Here is a 25,508-nt window from a genome sequence, read left to right as displayed (position 1 = left end):
AATAAATGGAAAGATGGACTTGTGCCTGGTGGGATCTCCGCTTCATTTTCAACAAAGCAACTAGTATAGGTAAAATATCCACAGAGCCTTAGCTGTAAGAAAGTTACATCAACGGCTTTGTTTAATTTGTTAATTTGAGGTGAATAAAATCAAGCCCTTAACAGTTATTTAACTGACGTGCTAGTCGTCCAGAGCTATTCCTTTCCCATGGTTGCCCTTAGCTACTCTATTCTCTTAACCTTCCAATGCCACATTGACATTCAAGTAACTCATAGATAGCAGACACGCATGCGTTTGCATGATTATATGGGAACATTTCTCAATTTCTCAATACGCACCGATTAATATTGAGGGTAAAATGGTAATATTTTAAATAATACGAAATAAAAATCTGAACAATTGTATAAATTATATATTTGAAATAATAAGCACTTGCAGTTTCTGCTCACATCATCACAGCATAGGCGCCAGGCTGACCGGAAAGCTGCCCTGGGATCAGGCCAGTGACAGAATGGCCTGATCCCAGGCCAGTGACAGACTTGCTCGAGAAGAAAATCTACTTGACACCTTGGAACGAAATAAATCTCACAAGTCTGCTGTTTAAACGACGACGGCCAGTCCAGAGGGGCGCATCTCCATCCTGGACATAAAGGCTAAAGAGCCACCGTTGGTTCAAGACAGGACTGTTTCTGGACAGTAGGCTACACTGTCAAAATTTGTAAATTTCTGTTTTAGATTTGTGGAAGAATGATATTAGATATGTAAAAGATATAGAGGATATGCAAAAATATAGATGCACGATAGGCTACTGATGATGTCGCCTAAACAACTTGTTTTTCAATGTGTTCATGTTTGAATGAAAAATAAAACACTCATTCCGATCTTTGAGTGGCATTTGAAGAACAGGAATTTGATATAAATTAAGTTTTTAACTAGCACCAACATGTACTGTACGCTTTCTGTACGGTTTGTTACAATAGTGCAGGCACCTGCAATAGTTGCAACTACAAGTAGCTGTATTTTGGACACCAGGTGGCAGTGTACTACCACTAAGGCAAAGATAAGGTAAGTGTAGACAGTGACACAGGTCTTGCCTTCAAACTTTGCACTAAAACCAATGGGGTTATTGCAGATATTTTATTAAGGCCCTTGAAGTCCTGAAAGTATATCTATCAAGTAGATTTGGTCTTTCAAGGTTTCTGACAACTATACACATTCCAGCTTGATGTACTCATTTAACCCCAGCAACTAAAAAGTAAAAAAAAAACACAGACAAGATATAGTAAAACTTTTATTATTTTTCATCAAGTCAAAAAAACAAACAAAACAAAGATACAGAGAATGAGATATTGGATTGATTTCTATACAGTGGCATTTTCTTTAATTTAAACCTTCCTTTCCCAAGACGTGACTTGTCTCTTCTCCAACTTGAGGAAACCCTGTCACCTTTGACATACACTCAACCCAGCCTAAAAAAAACGCACACACACACTTTCACTCACATTGATACAACTGGGAGTCCCGACATCCTGAACTGAATGGACGGCACAATTAAGACAATAGGACTGGATGTTATGGTGGTGGCCGCCAAAATGACCAGAGCTGGTGGTGGCCGCCAAAATGACCAGAGCTATAGCCACCACAATACTTGCAAAAAAATCAATGACAAAGCCAAACCAGTGTGAATTTAAAGACCATTAGGCCAAAGAGGCACAATAATTTCAGCATCTGGTAATTTTGTCATAAAGTTTAGGTTGATTTCAAAGTTTTCAGACAGTTAACAAAGATTTTATGGGTGTGGTCCATTCTGGGGTCAAAATTTCACTTCCTGCAGACTCCCAGTCGGATGCAGTGTTCCCTCCCCTGCTCCAAGCTTACCTCAATCATCATAGGTACATACACTGGTTTTAAAAAAAAAGAAAAACATAAACGACCAGGATCCATTGTGGATGAAGAGGGGAGATGGAGGAGACCCAACTAATTGTTAATCGGGAATCAAGTCAATTATTACCTGCTTTACCGATCATACAGAACATGGGGAAGAAAAAGTATGTTCCATTGTCAGTCAGGCACGTGAACTCACCGTTGCTCCCTAAATTCAGACATACTTCGTTATAACATGAAAGCATCTTGAAAACAGTCCGTCAGATCCAAAACTAATTACACTAATGTAGTGGGTAGAGAACATAAGAGGCAAAAAAGTGCTCTTTCATTAGACAGTCTGAAACATGTTTAACTAACCAAGAGTGATTGAACCGAGTCTGTTACTCTTTAGGAAGTGTGAACTGGCTTCCAGAGAAGGCAAGCCGCCCTCCTGTGTCCAACACTTGAGTGAGCGCTTCTACCTGAACTGAAGAGACGCCACAATGTGGTAATACCATTACAGAACGAAGCCTCAAGAATGACAGCATGCAACATTTTGTACAACTGCTGAATAAACTATAACTCATCTTGCTTTAATTAAGAGAGCCATGGAAGCAGAACTTGGACTATTAGGGGAAAAGGATAGTGGATTCTGAGTTGATGCTCTCACATTTTACTCCCCTCCTTCCACAGCCCCTTCATCCACAATATCTGAAAGCAGGATGCTGCAAACTGTTTTACATCACCAGAAGCAAATTAAGAAAAGCAAAAAGTTGTATTTTTTTTTACTCTATTCTCATTCACACAGAATAGTTAACTTTTACATAAATAAATTGAATAGAGTCCAAATGAAGTGAAAACACATTAGATAATCAGAAATGGGCATAGAATTACTTTAGAATGGGAGGGACCCATGAGTCAACCTAAAGCTGGTTTAAACAGCTACTCATGCAAACAGTGACAAAAGCAGCAATGTCAAACTAGAATCCCTTGCCAACCTTCTATGCCCTGACTTTTTCCTTGGAAAAATAAGATCAAATCAAGCACAACTCTCGTGATATCATTAACATTTCTTTTATAAATATTTAACTTCCCAGGAGTGTCCAAGGATACTTTCTGAAGAAAAATGTTGTTTTTTGCGATCATCGACTCCACATGGTAAAGGACAAAAGGATGCTGGTGGATGTTTAATGACATCGTTTTAAGTTTGTCTCTTAGGGCATTGAAAGGACAAGAGGGGAGGGTGGTGATACATGTGGATGTGTTGGCAGGATGCTGTGGAGGTGGCCGGGAACCGTGAATCAACAGGGGAATTAAATAGGACAAGTTTTTCCCCTCTATTCCAGTTTCTCTCTCCCCGTCTTGGATATATGTCAATCTGTGATTTGAGCCCCCTCTTCCACTACAGAACAGCACTATGCTAGACTTGCCCAGAGGGCACATAAATGAACTACTGAATAAATTTAATTATCAACTTTGAATTGCAGAGACAATCTGTCATTCTTCCTCACGCAAAACCCCCTAATAGTTGGCAGCAACTACACATATACCAAAGAGGAAAAACAAAACAAAAATAAGGTTAATGAAGATTCGCCTCTGCAATATGAAATAAAGATCAGCGCAACCCTATAGCGCAACATCCTATATATTTGCTTTTTTAAGCTTATGCTTTAAGTGATAAATACAATCCGTTTATAGGGTTTTAAAGGCTTTTGGCAATACAGCCAACACTGAAATTCAGAGAGAGAGCGACTGGATGCAGTGAAATGGAGGGTAAAATGGACCCCTCCCTAATGTGTCCACATCTCCCTCTCATAGTTCACAGACTTTCAATTCTGCTTCAATACCCCGTGTGTAATAGTTAAAAACAATTGCTAATTTCCAAAAGGCAGGCTTTTTCTCCTGGTTCAAGTCTATCAAATAGTAAATATGTTTTTGGGGAACCCCCTCCCTAAGATGGTCAGGCCTGGGGTCACAGGTTATCCAATAAAAGGGGATTCCCTGAAGTAAAAAAAAGGAAAAAAAGAAGAAATTCACAAGTGGAGCCCCTGTGGCTTTGCTTAGCTGTGACTCAAAGCGCCATCCAGCAGGGTTGGGGGTGCCATCCTTCAGTTGTCCAACCCCTTAGGTGAACGTGGTGGTTGGGGGGGGCAGTAGGGGGGACTCCTCAGCTGCTGCCACCCCGTCTTTGTAGCAGCTCAGTTGTTCTCATCATCACTGTCGTCGGGGCTGATGGCCGGGCTGGTGAGGCTGTATGTAGGTGAAGTCGGGCTGTAGCCCGGGGAGGTGGGGCTGTAAGTGGAGCCTTTAGGACTAGTGGGCGAGTATGTGGGGGAAGTGGGCGAGTACTTGGGTGAGGTGGGGGAGTAGGTGGGCGAGGTCGGGGAGTATTTGGGGCTGGTCGGGGTGTAGGTAGGGGACGTAGGGGAGTAAGTGGGTGAAGTGGGACTGTACTTTGGAGTCGTGGGGGAGTAAGTCGGAGAGGTGGGCGAGTACTTGGGTGATGTCGGGGAATACTTGGGGGAAGTGGGGGAGTACTTGGGGGAGGTTGGGGTATACTCCGGAGAGCTCGGGCTGTAGGAGGGGGAGGTGGGGGTGTATTTGGGAGAGGTAGGGGAATAGGAGGGCGAGCTGGGGCTGTAGGAGGGGGAGCTCGGCGTATAGGTGGGCGACTGGGGGGTGAAACGTGGGCTGGAGGGGGAGTAGGATGGAGAGGTGGGAGAGTAAGACGGAGAGGTGGGAGAATAGTTGGGGCTGGTGGGGGTGTAGTTGGGCGAGGTGGGCGAGTAGGAGGGAGATGTAGGGGAGTAGGAGGGCGAGGTAGGGGAGTAACTCGGGGATGTGGGAGTGTAGTTGGGCGAAGTGGGGCTGTAGCTCGGGCTGGTGGGCGAGTAGGAGGGCGAGGTCGGGGAGTAGGAGGGGGAGGTGGGAGAATAGGATGGTGACGTAGGGGAGTAAGAGGGGGAGGTGGGAGAGTAGGAGGGAGACGTGGGCGAGTAGCTGGGCGACGTCGGGCTGTAGCTCGGCGACGTCGGACTGTAACTGGGAGAGGTGGGGGAGTACGACGGGGAGGTAGGGGAGTACGACGGGGACGTCGGCGAGTAAGATGGCGACGTGGGCGAATAGGAGGGGGAAGTCGGGGAGTAGGAGGGGGAGGTGGGCGAGTAACTGGGCGAGGTGGGAGAGTAGGAGGGAGAGGTGGGGCTGTAGTTGGGGCTGGTGGGGGAGTAAGAGGGGGATGTCGGCGAGTAGGAGGGCGACGTCGGGGAGTAGCCCGGGCTCTGCGGAGTGTAGCCACCAGGAGAACGAGGCTCGTATGCCGGGGAGGTGGGCGAGTAGTTGGGGGACATGGCTCCACCTGAAGTGACAGAGGAAAATGTTACAACAAAATAACTTTACAACCTCTCCTCCACATTTTTGAATGCTCAGCTTTTTAAGCCTGCTTTCCGACTGATCCTAGAGTTAGACTTTATGATCTCCTTTGAGCACCTGGTTGCCCTCTGTGTTTTTTTAAACTCTAAATTATCTCGTTTGTCCTTGTGGAGGTCTAAGGACAAAAATGTTACAGTCAGTGTGTGGGATCACACACACTCCATTTTACTCTTGGATTTCACTATTCTCCTACGCACCTGTTGCATTGTACGGTATGCAATTGTCTTTCAATTAAAAAAATCTGTCATTGCATTGTGTAAAATTAACATTATAATTCCATGGGAAAATTGAAGACACATTTTCAAACTCTGCTGTCTAACCTGGAGAGGGGATGTATGGGCTGGCTGGGCCAGGTGACCCAGGCGACCCAGGGGTAGGGGACCATGCTGGTGAGTAGCCTGGAGAGAAGCCGCTTGCATCAGATGCTGCACTGGGCGAAAAGCCTGCAGCTCCTGGAGTCATGCCGCTTCCTGGAGGTTAAAAAGCAGAAGTCAATACACAGACATAAGAGAGAGAAAGAAAAAAAAAGATGAGCAATGTGAATCCAAGGCGTGTAACTCACCAACGCTAGGGGACCATGCACCGTATGCTGGGGTCGCTCCCGTGTTCCACGGGGTCATGGCAGGTGACATGCCACTCATGGGGCTGGGTGCCGAACCAAAGAACATTCCAGTGGCTGCAAGTAGGATGGATGCAGAGAAGTCAATATCAATGCTCTGCATTCATGTAATAAAAACAAAATAATTAGTTTAATAGAACACGTGTCCAGAAAGTGTCTCCCCCCCCCACCCCTGACTTACGTCCTGCCACACTGATGCCGGGGATGTTTGTAGGGATCTCCATGCCATATTTACACTTCTCGGCATCCAGCAACAGGTCGAAGCATCCTGTCCCAGCTGGAGCCAGCTGACCAAGCATGATGTTCTCAGACACACCCTTCATTGGGTCACTCTCTCCGTGGGAGGATGCTTCCATCAGCACGTCCACCTGGATCGGCAAGGAAAATGGGAATATCAGTATGAAATGCAAATTATTTTATTTGGTGAAAAATGTATCCGATTACACAAGCAGTGCAACTTGTATGACTGATCACAAAAACGATTTATTAATGGAATTATACTGCATCAGCTAATCTCTGCATAATACGTGATGGCTCGTTTCTCACCGTCTCCTCAAAGGAGCACTTCATGAGAGGTCCCGTGTCTTGCCGGTTGATGCCGTGACGTGTGATGGCCATCAGATGTCCCCTGCATGTCATGGTGTCACAAAGTAGGGACAAGTGACGGTAGTTGACGTAGGAACCGTCGAATGAGATGACATGGTACAACTCACGCTCCAGAGCCTTGCGCACAGCCTCGATACCCAGCACCTGCATTGTAGAGAGCAGGGTCTTCAATTGTACTTTTTGAAAGACTTAGAGAATCCACATTTTACCCCTTCAATATGACCTCAACAAGGAAAACTTTAAAGCACAAATATTGAATTCAGCACAATGACATTGTATAATATTATTGTACAATATTGACTATAATAACTGTAGTAGAAGTTTAGTAGTAGTTTTAGTAGACTAAAACGCATCTACTCGTGTTCATGGCGTACCGTGAAGATCTCCACAATGTCGTTGGAGGTGGTCCTGACAGGGTCCACATCTTTCTCGCTGAGGACCCTCATGAGGCCCACTCCGTCCGTTTCAAGGATCCACTCCTGCAGGGCCTTGAACTCCCCTTCCTCCGTAATTATTATCTTTTTCTTATTGTCAGTCTGGGGCAAGTGCATGTACACCTGAGAGAGAATGAGACGCGTTTGACCAGCAGTTCCTAAGCCTTTTCAACACGAGACCCAAAATAGAAATGTGGCGTCTCCCCGGAACACAAATACATTATGAATTAACCCCATTTAGACCCGAGTTAAAAACATTCACTTTGAAAGAATATATATATATATATATATATTCAAAGATTTGCGACACATTTTTCCAAAAATAGCAGACCTACAACCCACCGAGTGGCGTGCTATGAGCTTGTAGATCTGCTATTTTTTGTATTTTCACTTGTTGGGGGGGGGGGGGCATGTTTTTTTATTTTATTCTTTCCAAGCATATTATTTACCCCGGGTTTGACTCTTGTAACCGGTACTAGACAGGGCTCCGTTGTTTAGTGTTCATAAAAAACAGAATCTTTCTCCAAGACTATATCTGAATTGACTGATTCAGTGTGATCGTGTGCCTTTCCGTTCAGTACCTTGCTGATCTGCTCGATGCCCTGTAGTGTCATGTCTGTCAGCATGTTGGATTCAATGCATCTCAGGAAAACATCGTCATCCATCTTGTCCACCACCTCCTCGTCCTAGACAAAGAAAAATTGGTCAAAAGCCATAAATCTAGAAAACAAAAAGAAAGCCTATTGCTCAAAGCGTGTAAGAGGTACAGTAAATAAAGCACTACAGGACGTTTCCTGGTAGGCTGGACAACATTCGTGTAAACCAGTTTTAGATACTACGGCAATAGTTCTTATGCAGGCTTTATGATTTATAACATGGCTGCTGTTTCTCACCTCCTGGAACTTGTTTTCGTCACTGTTCATGATACGGATTCGCAGAACCAGCTTCTCTGCGTTATCGTCATTGAAGATGCAATTCAGGTCATCACCGAAACCTGGGGGGGGAAGGGAACATTATGCTTGTGTTACTGGGGACTGTGTGTGTGAGGGGTATTTCCAATGTCTTGAATAGTATTGAATAATCTGGCCTATATGAGCCACTCACCGGCGTTTATCTTCTCAGCGATCTGCTCCATGGTGAGTTTGCGGTCAGTCATGTGCTTGCGGTCCAGTTCAATACGCAGCAGCCAGGGAGAGATGCGGGTCACGTCGAAGTCAGGCATCTCATAGTAGACGTTCACCCACTCTTGGTCCTCATTCACCACTGTGCTCTGGGGGTTGGGGTCATAGTAGATGGCAGTATTGGCCGTCACCTATAGCAGAAAAGGGAGAGTTTAGTCATTGCATGTAAATATAGTAAAACATTTTGATGTTTGCTGATCAGTCAAAAGAGGCAACTGTGCATCTCACGTTAGGGATGTCAAGGATTGTAGATATCCTAAAAGTGTAACTACAGTTCTATAACGTAGACACAAGGGGGAGCTCTTCTGTCTTTTCCAACTGATTTGGATATATTATACAATACTTTTCATTCCACTTTTGCTCCATCCTAAGTCTAACCTTTCGCAAGGTGGTGTGCTCCAGACGACACAAGATGTCCTTGGCCCTCTCTGCATCACGTGCCGCCTGGCCCAAGAGGAAGACCGTCAGCGAGGGGGTCTTAGGTCTCTTGGAGATGTTGATCAGCTCCTTGAGACGCGGCACACCCAGTGTGACGTTCTTGGCTGACACACCGGCGTAATGGAAGGTGTTCAGGGTCATCTGGGTGGCAGGCTCTCCCAGCGACTGGGCAGCCAGGGCACCCACCATCTCACCTGGGTGGGTCTAGAGCAGGGAGATTAATAAGGAGTGAATGGGAGCAATTTATTGGCTGCAGTTCCTTTATCTTGGGTGCAAGATACAACAATTTTTGACAAGTTTAGTAATTTAGCCCCATAGGCCACTGTGTAAAGTTGTATAACACTGCACGCTTACATGTATGCAGCAGCGTGTAGTATACGTGCCAAACTTACAATGGACTGGTTAAACTTGGTTTCAATCTCTCCTAGGAGCCACTCAAAGGCTTCTGAGGAGAGGCGGAACTCCTCTGTCATGCGTTTGGAGCAGAGGGTGGAGCGCAGGTGGATGTTGAAGAGGAGTGTGGCGTTCTGCTGCGCCTGTTTGCTCAGTGGGTCTTCACCATTCACAATCACCAGCTTCTTACTCAGCTCCTGGACACCTAATGGGTCAGAAGGAAATTCATGATTGAACATTATGTTGTGCACAGTTGGGGGAATTAACGTTTTCACCTAGTGTAATCTATGATCAACAAAAGGTACAAAAACGCACATAACATACAAAAATCTCAAGACCTATTTTGCATACTTTTTATGCATGTAGAGCAAGCTCGAAAGACGACTCATTGGGAAGCGTTGTGTCGGGTTTTAATGTCCTCACACTAGAATAGCATTCATGTTAAATATCCTCAAAGTTGGCCTTCATAAAATAGTTTATTTATTTATGAAAATACTACACGATGGCTTGCAATGGAGAAACCCTGCCGATGAATGTGGTACTTTATTATGCCATTACAGTCAACCACATGACAAGTTCACAACTCTATTAACTGTATGCGCCACATGGCACTGGTAACAACGATGCTACGATCTTTCCGTGTGATCCTTGCAACTCTGAACCAGACAGGGCATAGCTAGACCAGCAGGCTTTATTTAGCCATATAAGCAGTTCTTGAGGCAATGCTATCACCTCCCAGTAGTAATCCCCATAGTCAGCTCTTCACCTGATTCACTAGGGCTAACGATATGGTGAGAACAGTTAACACTGTTGGGGAATTCAAAATGGCTGCTCTTTCAAGCTGTTTACAAAGGTGCAGTTTCTGAGGCATACCTTCGACCACTCGAAAAGGATTGAGATCTGTGGGGGTGCGGATGTTAATTCTGAAGATCTTCTGGGCATTCCAGATCATTCTGGCCAGGTTGCATGGCAGCACCACCTAGAGCCCGGGGGGAGCATTGCAACACTGTTAGACTCATCATCACCAGCATGTGTATTTTGCATTTATGAATAAAATGCAGGCCAAGTAACCACACACACCTTGCTATCACCAGTGGGGAAGATGGCCCTGAGGATCTCTCTGTCTTCCTTCATCTTGTCAAATTCCTTCTCCAAGGAGCCCTGCACATGAGCGTTGGCCAACACGTCCTTCACCACATCCTCCTGCAGGGTGCGCCTCAGTGCCCGGTCATTAGTGTAGTCAAACTTAAACCTAGAAAGATTAAGACGGGGGATAAGACAGTTAAGCCACTGACCTAGAGTTCACTTACAGTCAACTAACTGCAGTTAACGAGATCATGAAAATTCTAGTGTGAGCTGGATTCCCCAATAGAGTGGAAGAACCCCTGAATAAAACCAGCCAACCTTGCCAAAACATTTACACTGCATTTACAAGGGCAGCAACAACCAATAAAAAAAATAAAGAAAATAAAGTTAGGAAAAAGAAAGTGCACTTACCATTCCTTGCCACAATAGTAAACACATTTAGCAAATGTGCAATTTTTGAGCTTCAAAGATTTTAGATTATTTTTATTTACTTCATGTATGGCCCAATAATAGATTATTATATTAATTTACTTCATGGATGGTCCAGTACTAACAAAGTACTAAATTATTTTTTATGTTAGTGAATCTTTTAAGCCTGATGGAGTGGCTTCTTCTACTCCTCCATCTCTACGTATGTGTTTTTAGTGTTACTCACTTCTTTTCGAAGGCCTTGTTTGAGGGTTTGAGCGTGGACATGTTTTGGAACTCCACAGCTTCTCCGGCCAGGCCGTCCTCGCCGTAGCGCAGCTGGACCACCTGGTTTATGGAGTTACGCACCGTGGCGTCATACTTCACCATCACCGACTCCATGGATTTGATCAGACGGCGCTGGATGTAACCTTGAGATTGGACGGAAGGCAAAAAGTTTGGCATAGTGAAATCGGTGTTATCCATACAACTGCTTGTTTCCAACTTCATAACCAATTCATTGAAAGAGGTGATTTTGGAGGTTTATCGATAGTGTGCCCGGTCTGCCCACTATACTAATGTAATCTGTAAACACTTACCAGTCTCAGCAGTCTTGACAGCTGTATCGATCAGACCCTCTCTGCCTCCCATAGCATGGAAAAAGAACTCTGTGGGCGTCAGGCCGGCCAGGTAGGAGTTCTCTACGAAGCCTCTGCTCTCAGGGCCATAATCATCCTTAATGAAGTGGGGCAACGTGCGATGCTTGAAGCCAAAAGGGATTCGCTTACCCTCAACGTTCTGCTGCCCCACCACTGCAATAACCTATAGAGCGCAATGGAGATAAGGAATGGTGAGACATGGTATTGGTTCGGTCATAGCCATGTACATCCCCTAAGGGATGAGTGCTGTCAATTGAATGCATGGGGCTCAGGTTTTAAAAAAAGCCTTATAAACACACAAACACACACACACACACACACACACACACACATCCTGAGCCCCAACACTTTCTCTTGAGGCCTGCAGCCCACCTGTGATATGTTGATCTTGGATCCCTTGGACCCGGCCACCACCATGGACTTAAAGTTGTTGTATTCTGACAGGGACTTCTGAGCAGAGGATCCCGTCTTGTCACGGGCGTCATTGAGGATACGGTTGACCTGGTTCTCAAAGGTCTGCCTCAGCGTGTTACCTGGGGTCGGCTCCAGCTCGTTGTTGTGGGCTTTCTCGATAACCTGGGGGAGTACGTGCACAGTGTCAGACAGATTTGCAAGTGAGTTCAGACCGTTTTTGAAAACCACAGAAAACAAAAGAACAGAAAAAATGCGAAATTTTAATGTGCTTACTTCTATCACATCCTGTTTAGCTTTCTTGATGGTATTCTGGATGTCAAGGTAAGTCTTTGCATCAGCAATGGAGTCTCCAATACCGATGGAGTGACCTAGACAAAGGTGCAACAGAAGGGCCATAAACATAAATGCAGACAATAACTTCTTTCAAGCTTTGGATATCCACATTTTCCAAGCGAATATCCAAATACTTGTTTCTCAATTAGTCAATACATCGGGTACATGATTTGACTTACCCTCAATGAGCAGCCAGTTATTAATCACAGTCTGAATATTGGAGTAGAAGAGTCTGGTGATGTCATGGCCCATCTCCAAGTAGGAGATGTGGACCAGGGAGCCAGCTGATGTTCCAAGAGACTTCTTACACAAGATGCCCATGATCAGCTCACCATTCTCCACTATGACCTGGGTGAAAACAGTTCAAACGTATTACAGTTTTGGCAATAAAAACATTTGTGTCAGTGTGCATAAGCTAGTTCTGCTTTATTTACACAGGGAAAGTAAAAGAGGGCAGGGAGATGAGGGTACCACATCAGCCATAGGGAAACATATTGAACAGAACAGTGAAGTGACATTATTATTTGTAGTACCTTGGTGTCTCCAGGGGAGATGTGTTTGTAAGGTCCACTGTCCTCCTCGTCAGGATGGGTGCTGTGCGTTCGTATGACATTGATGTGTCCGGGAATGATGAGGCTGAATATCTGCTTGCCTGTCCAAAAGGCCCGGGGCTTGATAATGGCTGGCTGCGGCACCTTCCCGTCCCACGTAGAGAGGAACATGAGCAGGTTCATCACCTCACCCTGGAGTGGGAGAAATATGGGGGGCGGAAATTGTTAATCAAGTGATTGCTCTTTGCATTGTTTATGAGTATAGAGTTGATTACTGAATTATTTATAAACACTTTTTCAAACTATTTTTTTCTCCCCCTTTATCCCAGTAATTACACCAATTCTATGTCCTTGTGTCATCACTGATTATTACTATTATTATTATTAGTAGTAATAATAATTATTATTACTGATTATTGGTTGGTCATGTAAACTCGAACTTACCCTCTCTAAGAAAACGTCCCTTTTGGTGAATTTGCGGACAGCTGTGAGCGTATCCTGCACAATTCCCATGACAGGCCTGTTGGACTGGGGTGTAACGATCATACGTGGCACCATGGCCAACTCCTGGATTTCTGCCTTGGTCTCGAGGGATTGGGGCAGATGCAGGTTCATCTCGTCGCCATCAAAGTCAGCGTTGTATGGGGTGGTCACACTGCAAATCATACGACATACTCATTTCATTAGGCCTTTACACACCGTGTTAGTTATTAGTAAATGTGCCATGTAATAGTTCTGTCTAGTTCAAATGGGAATTAATTTGGCACCTGAGATTAAGTCGGAAGGTGGACCACGGAAGGATCCGAACTCTGTGGCCCATCATGGACATTTTATGTAGTGTGGGCTGTCGATTGAAGATGATAATGTCACCGTCGTACATGTGTCTTTCCACCTAACAGGAGAAAAGGATTTGGAAAAATAAATTGCATGAAGACATTCAATTATTCATATTAGACTCCTTTTCTCTATAGGACATTTTCATCTAGAGAATCTTACCTTGTAGCCAATCTGTAGATGAAGATCACTTGGTTTGGGGTGGAACCGTAGGTCAATTCTGTCCCCGTTATCACGGATAATATATTTGGCTCCTGGGTACTGGCTGTTGCCTCGCCGTACCAACTCTTGTAACCTGGAAAGGCCATCAAAATGTTTTGTTAAGCTTTACATGCAATGTACTACACAATACATTAAGTGTACTACACGCAATGAATGTACTAAACATTAAATATACTACAAATTAAGCAACTTAAGCCATCAACAAAATGTGATATATAGATAGCAGCACTATTGACCCCCCCCCCCCCCGAGGTTTTACAGCAGCATGAAATAAAAATAAGCAGAAGACAATACAAACACTCAACAATGAACTATACTACTCAACAATAAACACATGTACTCACTTGCAAGTACCCTGCACATCACCACACACAGACTGGTTTGTTTAAAGGTTTGTTAAGCAACTGTGATGTTACTGTTAATTGTACCTGTCAATATTAAATGGTGTGACTATTTCTGGGAAGGTCATGTTGGCTGCAATGGACCGTGGAACGCCCACTTGGTCAATTTGCAGATTGGGGTCCGGGGTGATGACAGTTCGAGCTGAGAAGTCCACACGCTTCCCCATCAGGTTACCACGGACACGGCCTTCCTTCCCCTTTAGACGCTGTTTGAGGGATTTGAGTGGCCGGCCAGACTTTTGCATTGCCTGAGAAATGGAAGAGACGAAAAGATTGTGACCAAACAATTTTAGGAAACCATATGAAAGCAACTGAAGATAAAAATGGATATGTTTATGGGTGAATTCTATCCATCCAACAACACACAACAAATCAGTCAGTCACCAATTAATTGGGTTTTAATTGGTAGCCCTAGATTTTCAACCAGTGGTCCGGGGACCACCAGTGGTCCTCGAGGATGTTCCAGGTGGTCCCCAGCTATAAGATGGAGAGTTTACCAAATTGACCCTTATAGATCTTTAACACTTGAGCGTAAAATGAAACCAAATGGACCCTTATGGCAGAGCAGCACAGTTTTTGCCAGGCTGGTTGGAACTCCATATGACGTAATTAATTTTACCATTTGTAAAATGAAAACCAACACTTTCAAGATTTACATTATTGTTAAACATCTACCTGTTATCTCTCCTATGGTACCAACTTTAATACAGCATGGAATTGTGGACAAAATCATATTCAACGTCAACAAAATATTCTAAGTCTTGGGTCTGAGAGTCCAAATCTCATCAAATGGTGGTCCATTGCTCAAATGCCCTATAAATAATGGGCTGTGATATGAAAAAGGTCGAAACGCACTACTCTAAATCAGACAGTAAGGAATTGCATAGTTACCCTGGGCAGGCCTGGCAGCTCATTGTCTATCATCGTGGCTACATGGAACTGAAGGAGCTTGACGTCTTCAGCGATAACGTGAGCCGCAGCACCACTCTGTTCATTTCTTCTCAGTTGGTTGTTAATCTTGACTATGTCAGCCAGTTTGTGGGTCAAGTCATCCTGTATTAAAGAATACATTAATGATTACTGCTGCAGTTATTAACAATATGGAAATTCAGTACAACTCGGCAACAGATTGAAATGAGGAAACTCAATAAAAGAAGTAATCAAGGACCATATACTGTAGGCTCACCTGGTTGCGGGCAGAGCCCTGCATGACTACAGCTGGCCTGACGGCCAGTGGAGGCACTGGCAAAACAGTGACAATCATCCATTCTGGCCGGGAGAACTTGGGGTCCATGCCCAGAATATTGTCCTCCTCGTCCGAGATGCGCTTGAAGATTTCATGCACACGCTCAGGGCTCAACAGGATCTTCTTCTCCTGGGAGTCCTCATTGACGTGCTTCCACTCTGCATACAACTCCAGGCCAGAGCGGCGGATACGGGGCTGGTAGCGTCCACAGCCACCATGGCCCTGAGTGGGTTGGAGAGAAAAGATCCATAAGTTTGATGTACAAATATGATGATTACAGTACATTAACAAAAAAAACACAGTTGACATGGCTGATATACTGCCCAAGTACCTTCTCCTTAGTTATGTCTTCTGAGTCTGCCTCGTGCTGCTCGACTCCAAATTTGTTGTCCATCTCCTCTCCTCCTTCACAGATATTTTTGCCTTTACACAACTCGTATACATGTGTCAAGCGCTTTCTGTTCTGCCCTTTAGATTTGACCAGGATGTCTTTGATCTTTGGATTATTCTAGACGTGAAGACAACAGAAGACAAAGTTTAAAAAGTCACAAACGTGATTCAAATAACAGTTCGTCCCAAGAGCAACAATGGTGGGATCTAAGCATAATGCAAGACTGTGATGGCTGTACTAACCGAATCCACTAACAGCTTGGAGCAAAAGAAGCACACACATCGGAGAACCTTCATGATCTTCGTTATGAAGCCCACATGGAAGACTGGCTTTGCCAGCTCTATATGTCCAAAATGGCCTGGACATTCTGTCATGTTACCTGAGAGCGTGAAGAAAAATCATGTTAACAGCATGTGTGGACACTGATGGGATTGACACCAAGTAGAACTGTCACTGACTGGTACGTCGTTTTATTGATATAAAATGCCAATATGATTGATGCCATCTGTACCTGCACATGTTTGACACCTTCCAGATCTTTCGATAACCCCTTGCCTTGGGTCCATAAGGCCACCAAGTTTCGGGCGCCCTCCTTCTGTGGTTTCGGGGTATTTGATTCCCCCTTCTGTGACAGACATCCGTTTCTGGGGAAACAGTTACCATGTAAATGGACAAACCGATAAATTTTCCACCCATTTAAATGGTAAATCTAGAAGGAAAATAAAATCATGCAACAAAAGTACATGAGCTAATAGACAAGACCTGCACGTTATAGTTTGTCAAGTATGGAGGTGCTCACCAAGGAATATACAGTTCATAAAAAACAAAACACTGTTGATGTTACATTTTATTGTAATTTATTTATTTCACAATAGATGCATGCACATCTTTGAACTTCAGACAAAACAGTATTTTTAACATAGACCATAATGCCTTGCAGCTCCCAAAGTAACATGTCTTCAATCTAGTGGTTATATTACAAAAACATTCAAATTATACCAATTCCCTACACAGGACAGCGAATAACATGTAGGCTACGTGTGTTTAAATGATTAACTTTCAAGTTTGTCAGTTTTGGCGATAAACGACACAAACTGGATTCATCAACGGTACCGTTGCTACTTTCAAGGCATTGTGTGATCTACGTAAAAACACATTTAACGAACCATGTCAATAACTCAAACAATAATCAGTATTAGTTGTGTGTTAATTTACATGTAACATGTTCGATACATCAGGACGTTTATTTCATGTTATGATCAGGTTCATAAGTGTTGTGCTCACTGAAAGTTTTCCCAAACTTCCTGCAACATGCACTTGCTAGTTAGCCCAAGCTCCCACTAGCTTAGCATGTGCTAGCTAGGCTAACTGCAAGCATTGCCATTGTCTTGGTAAAAACAGACCCATGTAGTCAACTACCATCAACAGTGTATCTATGAGAAGAATAGCCATATATTGCATGTAATATGTGAATGTTTGCAGAATACAGAAAAGGCCCGCTCCCCAAAAGAAAACCTACAAGCTCATCTGGGCTGATGATTCCGAATTGTACTCTCTTGATGAGGCGCAGTGGGCATGCGCTGTCGCCGGAGGGCGGTCCATGCATCCTGTCTATTCAAAGAGACGCGTCCTCCCTCGGCACGCCGCTTTGTGAGAAGGAACAAGCCTTTAAAACTGTCACCGGGGCTCTGGCCAGGCTGCCAACGGTGACCGGAATGTCTCCGAAGGCGATATCCCAAGACCCTAGATGTTTGTTGCCCCTAACGACCGAATTATTTACGTTTTATTCCCAACTGTTCTGGCTAACGGCTGTCCCCCTCCCTTTTTATGTTCTACACTGTAGCGCTCTCTAAGCGCTTCTGAATGAGAACTGGTCCAACTGCCGCTTATATAGAGCGAACGCGAGCCACGGGTTCGCCCACACGAAGAAGCAGGGGCTGAGCGCTCAGGGGGCGTGACGTCAACTCATGTAGTGACGAGTTCATTCCGTGATGCCATGACCGCTTATTATAAGCGACTTTGGGCTTATTTTTCCTGTAAAGTTGCTTGCAAATATTTTGTAGTTGCTGTTTGCGTTTTTTTTACTTGTTAACTAATGTTGTTTAAACCTGGGTTACATTTTCAATTCATGGAACCCCCAAATTAATATGTCTGCGGACCGCCCGGACCCCCGTCTCAAAACATGTTATGCAGGAACACCCATACAAGATTTGTGTTTAATTTTTAGATTTGTGAATTTTCTTTATTTGAAATAGTAGATCTACAAGGTCACAAGTAACGCGTCGCGTTGTGAGGTTGTAGATCTACTATTTTCAAATAGCCTACTGTATAATTATGTATTTACATGTTAAACTTTAACAGTTAAAGGACAAAGTGCTTGCTTTTTGTGCTTGTTTTCATGACCTGGTTTCTTGTTTCTCTCACACAATCTGGCAACCCCGAGCTCATTGGCTTTACCACTAAACCGCATTAATAATGAACGTGAATGTACGCACAACCAGTGAGGACGCACGTTTATATCCCCCAGCGAATGAAAACAGGAGGAGGGCGTTCCATTCAGGTTAAATGTAATCTCAATGGCTAGATTCAGAGCAAGGAGGCCGTACTATTTAAATTTAGCTTAGAATATGCATGTATTTCGCATAATTTTCCGTTAGGGTCATTAATATGTAACGGTAGAGGAAACACCGACCAATCGCTGCTGGTATATGAAGGCTATGAATAATTTAGGCCAAGAACCCGCCTTGTTTCCGAGTATTGCCGAACGTGTCCGATGTGAATTTCTTCCCTCAGAGCTAAAATAAAAAAAATCTGTGCTGTCTCGTTCGTCTCGCTCTGGATCAGCCTCTGCTCTAAGAAAAGAAGCTCAGGGCTCGGGCCTACCAATGTGCTTGATGAAAGCATAGGAAAAACATATATTTTCTAAACATTTTCAACTCAAACTATTTTCACACTGGTTGTTTTTACTGCAGTTTTCAGTACACGTCGAAGTATCTATTTTTTTAGGACGAGATTGTTGTATCTACGGGACTTTGCCTCAATCCTCGGACTTGCGTGCGAACCATGACTGGCTAAAGGACTGCATTTGCCCGCACCGTTATCTGGAAAGTTCGGGAGAAGCCTACAATGTTGAATTAAGGGCATTTTAGCAAAGAATGTTGTCTAATTTGTATAGACTGGCTGTGAATGTATCTTGGACTTCATTTTGTTTAACAAAATTTGCATTTAAAAATCGTTTCTTTGTTAAAATGTTAAGTTTGTTCGCAGGCCACGGTTTTTCGGAGCAGTCTGAACGCCTCTTGGCTTTGGCGGTAAGACGTTGACATAATTTATCACGAAATTAGTAACTTATTCAGTTCAACTTTTTTGGCAGGTAAGATAAAAGTATACAATTGTAGTACATCAACCTAATGGCCATTAAGCTAACTCTAACTCTAAGAGTATTCCTATATGCATTTTTGCTTTACAACTTTCTTTATCCCAGTCGAAAGTTACCTTGTATATTTTTTTCTTGGTTTTGTTTCTGACTACTAGTAAGTCTTCATTTTATTTTCATACATTTGACTTGGTGTGGCAGCATAGATTGGTTTCAGGCCATATTCGAGATGTTTTAAAAAATGATTAGGGCTACATTATTGAATTGGTTGAAATGTAAATGGTAAATGTTACCAATACCATTACCAAAACATAGTGCTGGTTGACTTTAGTGTTTTACATATTTTACAAGCGTAAACAAACTAATATAGCCGCAAAATCCAGCTAAACGATGTATATCTGTTGGCCATGAACAAGTGCGTCTATCATTCGTATATCGGACTATAGTCTTCCTGTTAGACCTTTCTTGTGGTAGTGTTATAACGTTACCAATGTATTTACGTTTGTATCACTGTTTAGGCCTTTTGCATCTTGTTTTAAAACCTGATAAATGTATGCTAACGCAACATTAGGTCATCTGGTCGTGTTTTGTATACGAGTTGTGTAATTTGTGTCGGTGTACTGTAGTGTAGTCTCTTGGCTAGCTAGCTAGTCCCCTGATCTTGTTAGCCGAGTCTGTTTCGTCTCCAGCGGGATAAATGTTTATTTGGTTGGTACAGTCATGGTGAAAATGTTATTTAATGGATAGCACACTGCGTGTTTTATTAAATTCTATTCACTGCAGGATAGATTTGAAGTTATATTGGCTAGCTTGTGGCTAACTAATAGTGTTAGCCACAGTGTTGTTCCGTGAATTTTCAATATGGCGGCGGTGTGTTGCTCTGTAGGCTGTTGTGAACCAGACAAATGGAGTCTGGACCGTCTTGTTGGTTAACTTGGTCACTCAACCTGATGTCCCTCTTTCTTGAATCCGACGGGCTGAATGAGAACACGTTTGATAAGAAAGTCCATGTCCTCACAGTCAACAGTAAATACAGGCATAACGTTTTTAACTTATTAGGGCGCTCATTGGCTAAGGTTCTGAATACTAGTCTGTGGTGAAGCCATTTTGCCAGCTAGCTAGCAGCCTAGGACACTGCACATTGAACCAAGCCTCTTTATAATAATATATAAAAATAAGAGCTCCGTCAAGTCGGTCTACTCGGGCCATTTCCAGACTTGATTGACCACTAAAAGTAGCTAGGTGGACAACTTCATACATAGACAACTTGACTTTTGGCAGCTTGATAATGTAAAGGACATGTATTAGCGTTGATATCGTTTTGAGGAAAACGGCCCGTTACACAATGGTGCACATTAATCCCGTTAGGTTGTTTCCCCCTGTCCTTCCTTGGGGACAGTCTAGAGTCTCTAGACAAGTAGCTAGTCGATGTTGACTGGTCACAAGCGAGAACATACTCCTTTCTACTCAGAGTTGTATAGGGTTTCTACTATAAGGTATTTGACAGATGGAAGAGTATTTTCCTTCTAAGAATTTATTCAATGTTAATGAATGAATCTCGCATGACTAGTATTTATTTTCATTGTATGTACTAGGGTTAGGGTGTGAATCCCTACTCCTTCAAAAGCGCTCTCAAAGAGCAGTTATGGGTGGCAATTTGAAACTGGCCCCAGTAAAAAAAAAAAAAAAGTCAAAGCCCCCTTCCTTAATGTAACCTACTATTTATTTTGATTTCTATAGTAGCCTACTGTATGTATATTTGTGTCATTACATGTTCAGATTAATTGAAAATGAAGTACTCTAATGGAAGCAAGCCATAGTGCTTTCTTGGGTTGTGAACTGTACTTTCCTGTGCTTTTTTCTGCAAACTTAAGTTTTCAATCAAAAGGGATGTGAACAACGTTCAAGTAATGTACAGCTTAAAGATGATATTCTGCCATGACCGTGGATTCTGGAATGCCTGATGTATGATCCAGTTAGAGAAGTGAATGTTTTGTTAATCTTGAAACCATCCTGTATGTAAGTGATAACCATATTCAAATAAAGATATTGAACAAACTTGTGCTTATGACTTATTTATATCTGAAGTGTGAGTAACCTGCAGTACACCTTGACAACTGCCTTGTGATGAACCTGCTATATGCTTGACCATGTGTTTTTGGCAGGTTCAGCACAGAGGAAGATGACATTCTCAAGTCCAAGAGCAGGGACAGATTGTATATCTGCAGTATCCTTATTGCATGAAACAAATGTTGCTTAACATGTAGGCCTAATTAAAGAAAAATATGTGATCGCACTCCACTGTGTTAACCATGTGCCAGGCATGCAGCTTCCATGATCATACAAAGGAGCTATTATATTGCAGTTAGCACCCTCCTCTGGTGAAAAAAGAGACTAAAGACCATTGTGGTGAAATTGCACAACCATACTTTCAATGCGGAAGTGCATTCCAGAAGGCCGAATGCTGGCCATAGAGGATGCAAGCTGACATCCTTGCTCCCTCTACTGCTCGGAGGAGGTTTGCGCATAATGATATGGAAAAGTGACAGGTCAAATCAGGGGATTCGTCCGTTATCACTATTAAATATACGAAATCAGAAATTAATCTACTTCATGGCTTCCTGTACAAGACGGATCAGAAAATGATTTTAAGTTTTTTTTTTTTACCGAGCTAAAATAGAAATTTGTATGTCAAATTAAATGTAATAGAAGGGGAGAATGCATGCCTACCTTTTAAACTGAGTGTCAGTTTTTGACCTGCACTCAAATAAAATTGTCATTGTAACTGCAATGAATGCAAATAACAGGCAGGCAATGTTCAAATTACACATTTAAAAATCACACTTGTGTGAAGTGAGGGGTGCTCTTATCGTACATCCATTCATTGTCAATGGCATTTAATGTTTGTTAGGAGTCGGACAAAATAGCCGATTTGACACATATGACATAAATTCTCCATTCATTGTCAATGGTATTTATTTAATGTTTTTGTTTGGACAATCTACACTAGCTGAATATACAAAAATAACTTACTACTACTTGGAACGATGCAAGTTGGAAATGCATGCCCCACCCAGTTATTATGTCTCTTTCATGACCATATATGGAGTTATTTGTCAGGCATGCCCAAATATGGAGTATATGCAGATGTCAGAACATTGTGATGTCAGAACAGGCCAGCTCCATATGGAGTATATGCAGAGTCTAGGCACTGACTGGATGCTTGTCATGATGACGATGCCACTCGTTTATACCCATATTTGGGGTTTCGATATTAGTCTGATGTCAGTGCTAGACAGTGGGAGGGGCCCTGTCCAGAGCCAGGGCAAAGGCTTTTGTGTTGGTTCTGGACAACCGGCGATCCGACAGACTTGACACTGGGCACTGCACTCCCTGTGGTTGTGTGGAATGAGTGTGTTGAACGTTTCTTGAGTTATGTTGGATTACGGACATACCTACACACGTACAGTACGTACACATAGACGTGGTACATTTATATTAGGATATAATCATTTTGACAATAATGTTGAACATACCACTCATGAGTTTTGCACCTGAGTCATCAATGCAACGTCATGATTATTCAACCTTCTGCACCTACCAAGCAGAGGTTGATGTTTGTATTTGGTACACGTAAGCTGGCACCATCAAGAATAACAAAGCCATATGGTATTGTACAGTAGAGTGCAGTGTTGTAATAAAATACCTCAAACTTTCTTTACAAGCATTAATAACGGCCTTCAAGGCTGTTAAACCTGTTATTTCTCTAGTGTTGCTGCTTGTGTATTATTATTGTAGAGCAGTGGTTTTCAACCATTTTCACATCAAGGCCCATTATTTATTCAGAATTTGACCCACGGACCACCATTTGATGACATTTAGCTTCTCAGACACAACTAAAGAATATTTTGTTATCGTTGACACACAATTCCATGCTGTTAACAATTTTTCTAATTTTTTAATTGTGTAGACTTCTTGTAAATTAAGTAATGCAGATGTTTAACAATAATGTAACTCTTGAGAGTGTAAAATGAAACCAAAATGGACCCATACAGGTCCATTTGGTTTCAGTTTAAGCTCTCAAGAGTTAAAGATCTATAAGGGTCCATTTGGTTACCAACTCTCCATATCATTTAGCTGGGGGACCACCTGGAAGGTCCCCTCAAGGACCACTGGTGGTCCCCGGACCACTGGTTGAGAACCACTGTTGTAGAGGATTTTGTTTTCCTGGATGGAGGTGAAGATTCACTTAACCAGGGGGAGCTGTTGACTGGTGATGTCTGGCAGTAAGGGAAAGGGGGGGCTTGCTGTGTAGCACAATAATAAAAGGGGCAGGCCAGGAAGACAGGCGCTTAGCAGGGTTAGGGAGGACAGGCCCATTTCCAAAAATTCACTTCAACCTTACCGTGCATTAAATTGGAAGAGACAATTTCATAGTCATTAATTTGTAATAGAGCATTCTGTTCCAAAATCCAGATACAATTATTGTACCTTCAAGCCCTGTAGTTAAGGCAAAAACCCATAGCATTTACTTTTGCTTCTTCATACAAGTTAGCTAGTGAATATGTAAACAGTTATTTTCCAAAGATTGAAAGAAGAGGAACACAGCCACCTGTGACGCCATCCCTGTAGGAAAACCGACTCCATTGGGTGGCATGATGGAAACCGTGGACCTTTACTAACAGGTATAACCAACACAAGGATTGTTACCTTCTTTCTATCATTAAAATGCTACATTTACTCACGGAAGCATTTGTCTTTTGATAATGACAAAGAAATCCTTGACTAGCAAATTTTACTGAACTGCACTATCATTGAAATAACACTAATTCTCTTTGTGGATGGGTCCTCCCTGAAGTTATGTGCCTGGTTGCTGTTTAGTAATGAAAAATCACACCTGTGTGAAGTGAGTAGTACAACTCTGTGTGGGGGTCCCTGGAATTTCCAGACCCACAGGAACACGGCCAGGGTGCCGCCTGGTTCGAAATGGTCGAGAAATGACAGAGTTACCGTGTGGGGGTCCCTGGAACATCCAGACCCCCAGGAACGTGTCCAGGGGGCCAGCCCTGGTTGAGAAATGACAGAATTACCATGTGGGGGCCCCTCTACCTTACTGTACTGTACTGTACTGTACTGTACTGTACTGTAACACCCCAAATCATCATATACAGTTAATATGTGTGTGTGTGTGTGTGTGTGTGTGTGTGTGTGTGTGTGTGTTAGGCTGTGTCACTGTGTGTGTCAACAGTGTCACTTGGTTGAAAACCAACGAAAAGCTATTTTCGTGCTCGGACAGACCCAGGGACACACATAGCTGTCTATAGGAGTAGTTGCACCACTCAAAAATGGGGGATGTGCGGGTGAGCTCCTCCTAAGAGACCACTGGAACAGGCCAGCCCTTTCTGTCTGCAGAGGGAATGTCCTGTTCTTCTAGTGTTTGTTTTGGATGTGTCAGCAAGCCCCTGCCAAGAGTGTCCATATTTCTTTTTTTTAATCCTTCCTTTCATAATTTATCACTCCAGCGTTGTCATGCTAACAACTTTTTACAGCCAAGTGTGTGCATCATGTTGAAGAACTTTGTTGTGGTCGACTTTGAGCAGTCATTTGCCAGTATTTGTTTTTCCAGAGAACACACCACCTTTCTTTTCTTTGAATTTATTTCTATATTTAGCCACTTGAACCCCAGCATCCATATTCATTTTGTGAAGGTTCTTGTAGTCTCACCCAGGAACTATCTGGGTGATAAATGAATTGATCTATAACTTGCGTTGTGTAGCAATTAGCTCACAGACAGTGGAGCCTAACTCCAGTTGGTAGCGATGCTCAAGTTCTCCACATCTCTCTTCCTTGAGACGTTTGTCTGGAGTTTGTCTGAATTTGGTATATTTCAGTTCACTAGCCATATTGTGTGCTTTTCAGCACTTGTAATATTTGTATTTTTCTAATTTTAAAAGTGTGCTGTGGGGTGGGGGGGTGCATAATTCTCTGTTAAGCACAAGCCAAGGGTTGTTTACTGTCACATGTTTACTGGTTCTTCCTCCCCTCAATCTCCCCGATGCTCTGAACCTCTCCATTCTTTTCATTTCTCTCTGACGCCCTCTCTCACTCGGTCCCATCTTCCCAGCTCCCTTGCTCCATTTTGCCTCTATCCCGCTCTCACGCATGCTAAGGCATAGAGACGGCCACATGCTGTCTACAGACTATGCACAACTCTCTCCTCATCCCTATTGCCTTTCGTGACTGTTTTTCCTCTTTTCTTCTCTTGAGTTTCTTTGCTGTACCGCCGTTGTGTTCCCTCTGGCACTGTGCCACTGCCTCTGACCATCTGCCTCCTCACTTTTTTTTGTCACCCTTTATTACTGCATCTTTTCCTTCTGCAACTTTACAGTGAAGTCCCTCTGTTTTTGATGGCTATGTATGATTACATGATCCTCCACTATGTCCTCGCCCTGTTTTCCTTTCCTCGCTCACGTGCACGCTACCTTTTTGGTTTCCCCCTCAACAAGCCATCCCGCTCCGCCACCCCCACTGAAGATTTCAAATTGAGGTGCAGATGCTATTTAAAGACGTGCACAGAAGAGATGGGCTCGGTACAGTGCCCTCAAAATACATGCTGTCTAG

General features: G+C 43.3%; 1 protein-coding gene across 1 annotated transcript; it reads right to left on the bottom strand.

Annotated features, from left to right (window-relative positions):
• Positions 1–1,278: 1,278 nt before the first annotated feature.
• On the bottom strand, positions 1,279–17,354 carry polr2a (RNA polymerase II subunit A). Its single transcript, XM_083789279.1, has 29 exons — positions 17,031–17,354; positions 16,023–16,155; positions 15,754–15,890; positions 15,452–15,628; positions 15,061–15,342; positions 14,766–14,927; positions 13,902–14,122; positions 13,414–13,546; positions 13,185–13,309; positions 12,862–13,072; positions 12,400–12,609; positions 12,046–12,214; positions 11,807–11,901; positions 11,492–11,695; positions 11,060–11,282; positions 10,708–10,891; positions 10,047–10,218; positions 9,840–9,945; positions 8,966–9,171; positions 8,514–8,777; positions 8,059–8,266; positions 7,848–7,948; positions 7,536–7,640; positions 6,895–7,077; positions 6,461–6,664; positions 6,096–6,282; positions 5,858–5,971; positions 5,616–5,765; positions 1,279–5,221 (listed from the first exon to the last, which is right to left on the bottom strand). The coding sequence occupies exons 1-29, from the start codon at positions 17,115–17,117 to the stop codon at positions 4,062–4,064; spliced, it is 5,913 nt and encodes a 1,970-aa protein (XP_083645405.1). The 5' UTR covers positions 17,118–17,354; the 3' UTR covers positions 1,279–4,061.
• Between the last annotated feature and the right edge of the window lie 8,154 nt (positions 17,355–25,508).

The sequence above is a fragment of the Protomyctophum parallelum genome (genome assembly GCF_964188405.1).
Source record: "Protomyctophum parallelum genome assembly, chromosome: 18".
NCBI lineage: Eukaryota > Metazoa > Chordata > Actinopteri > Myctophiformes > Myctophidae > Protomyctophum > Protomyctophum parallelum.
This window is presented reverse-complemented; position numbering and strand designations above follow the sequence as displayed.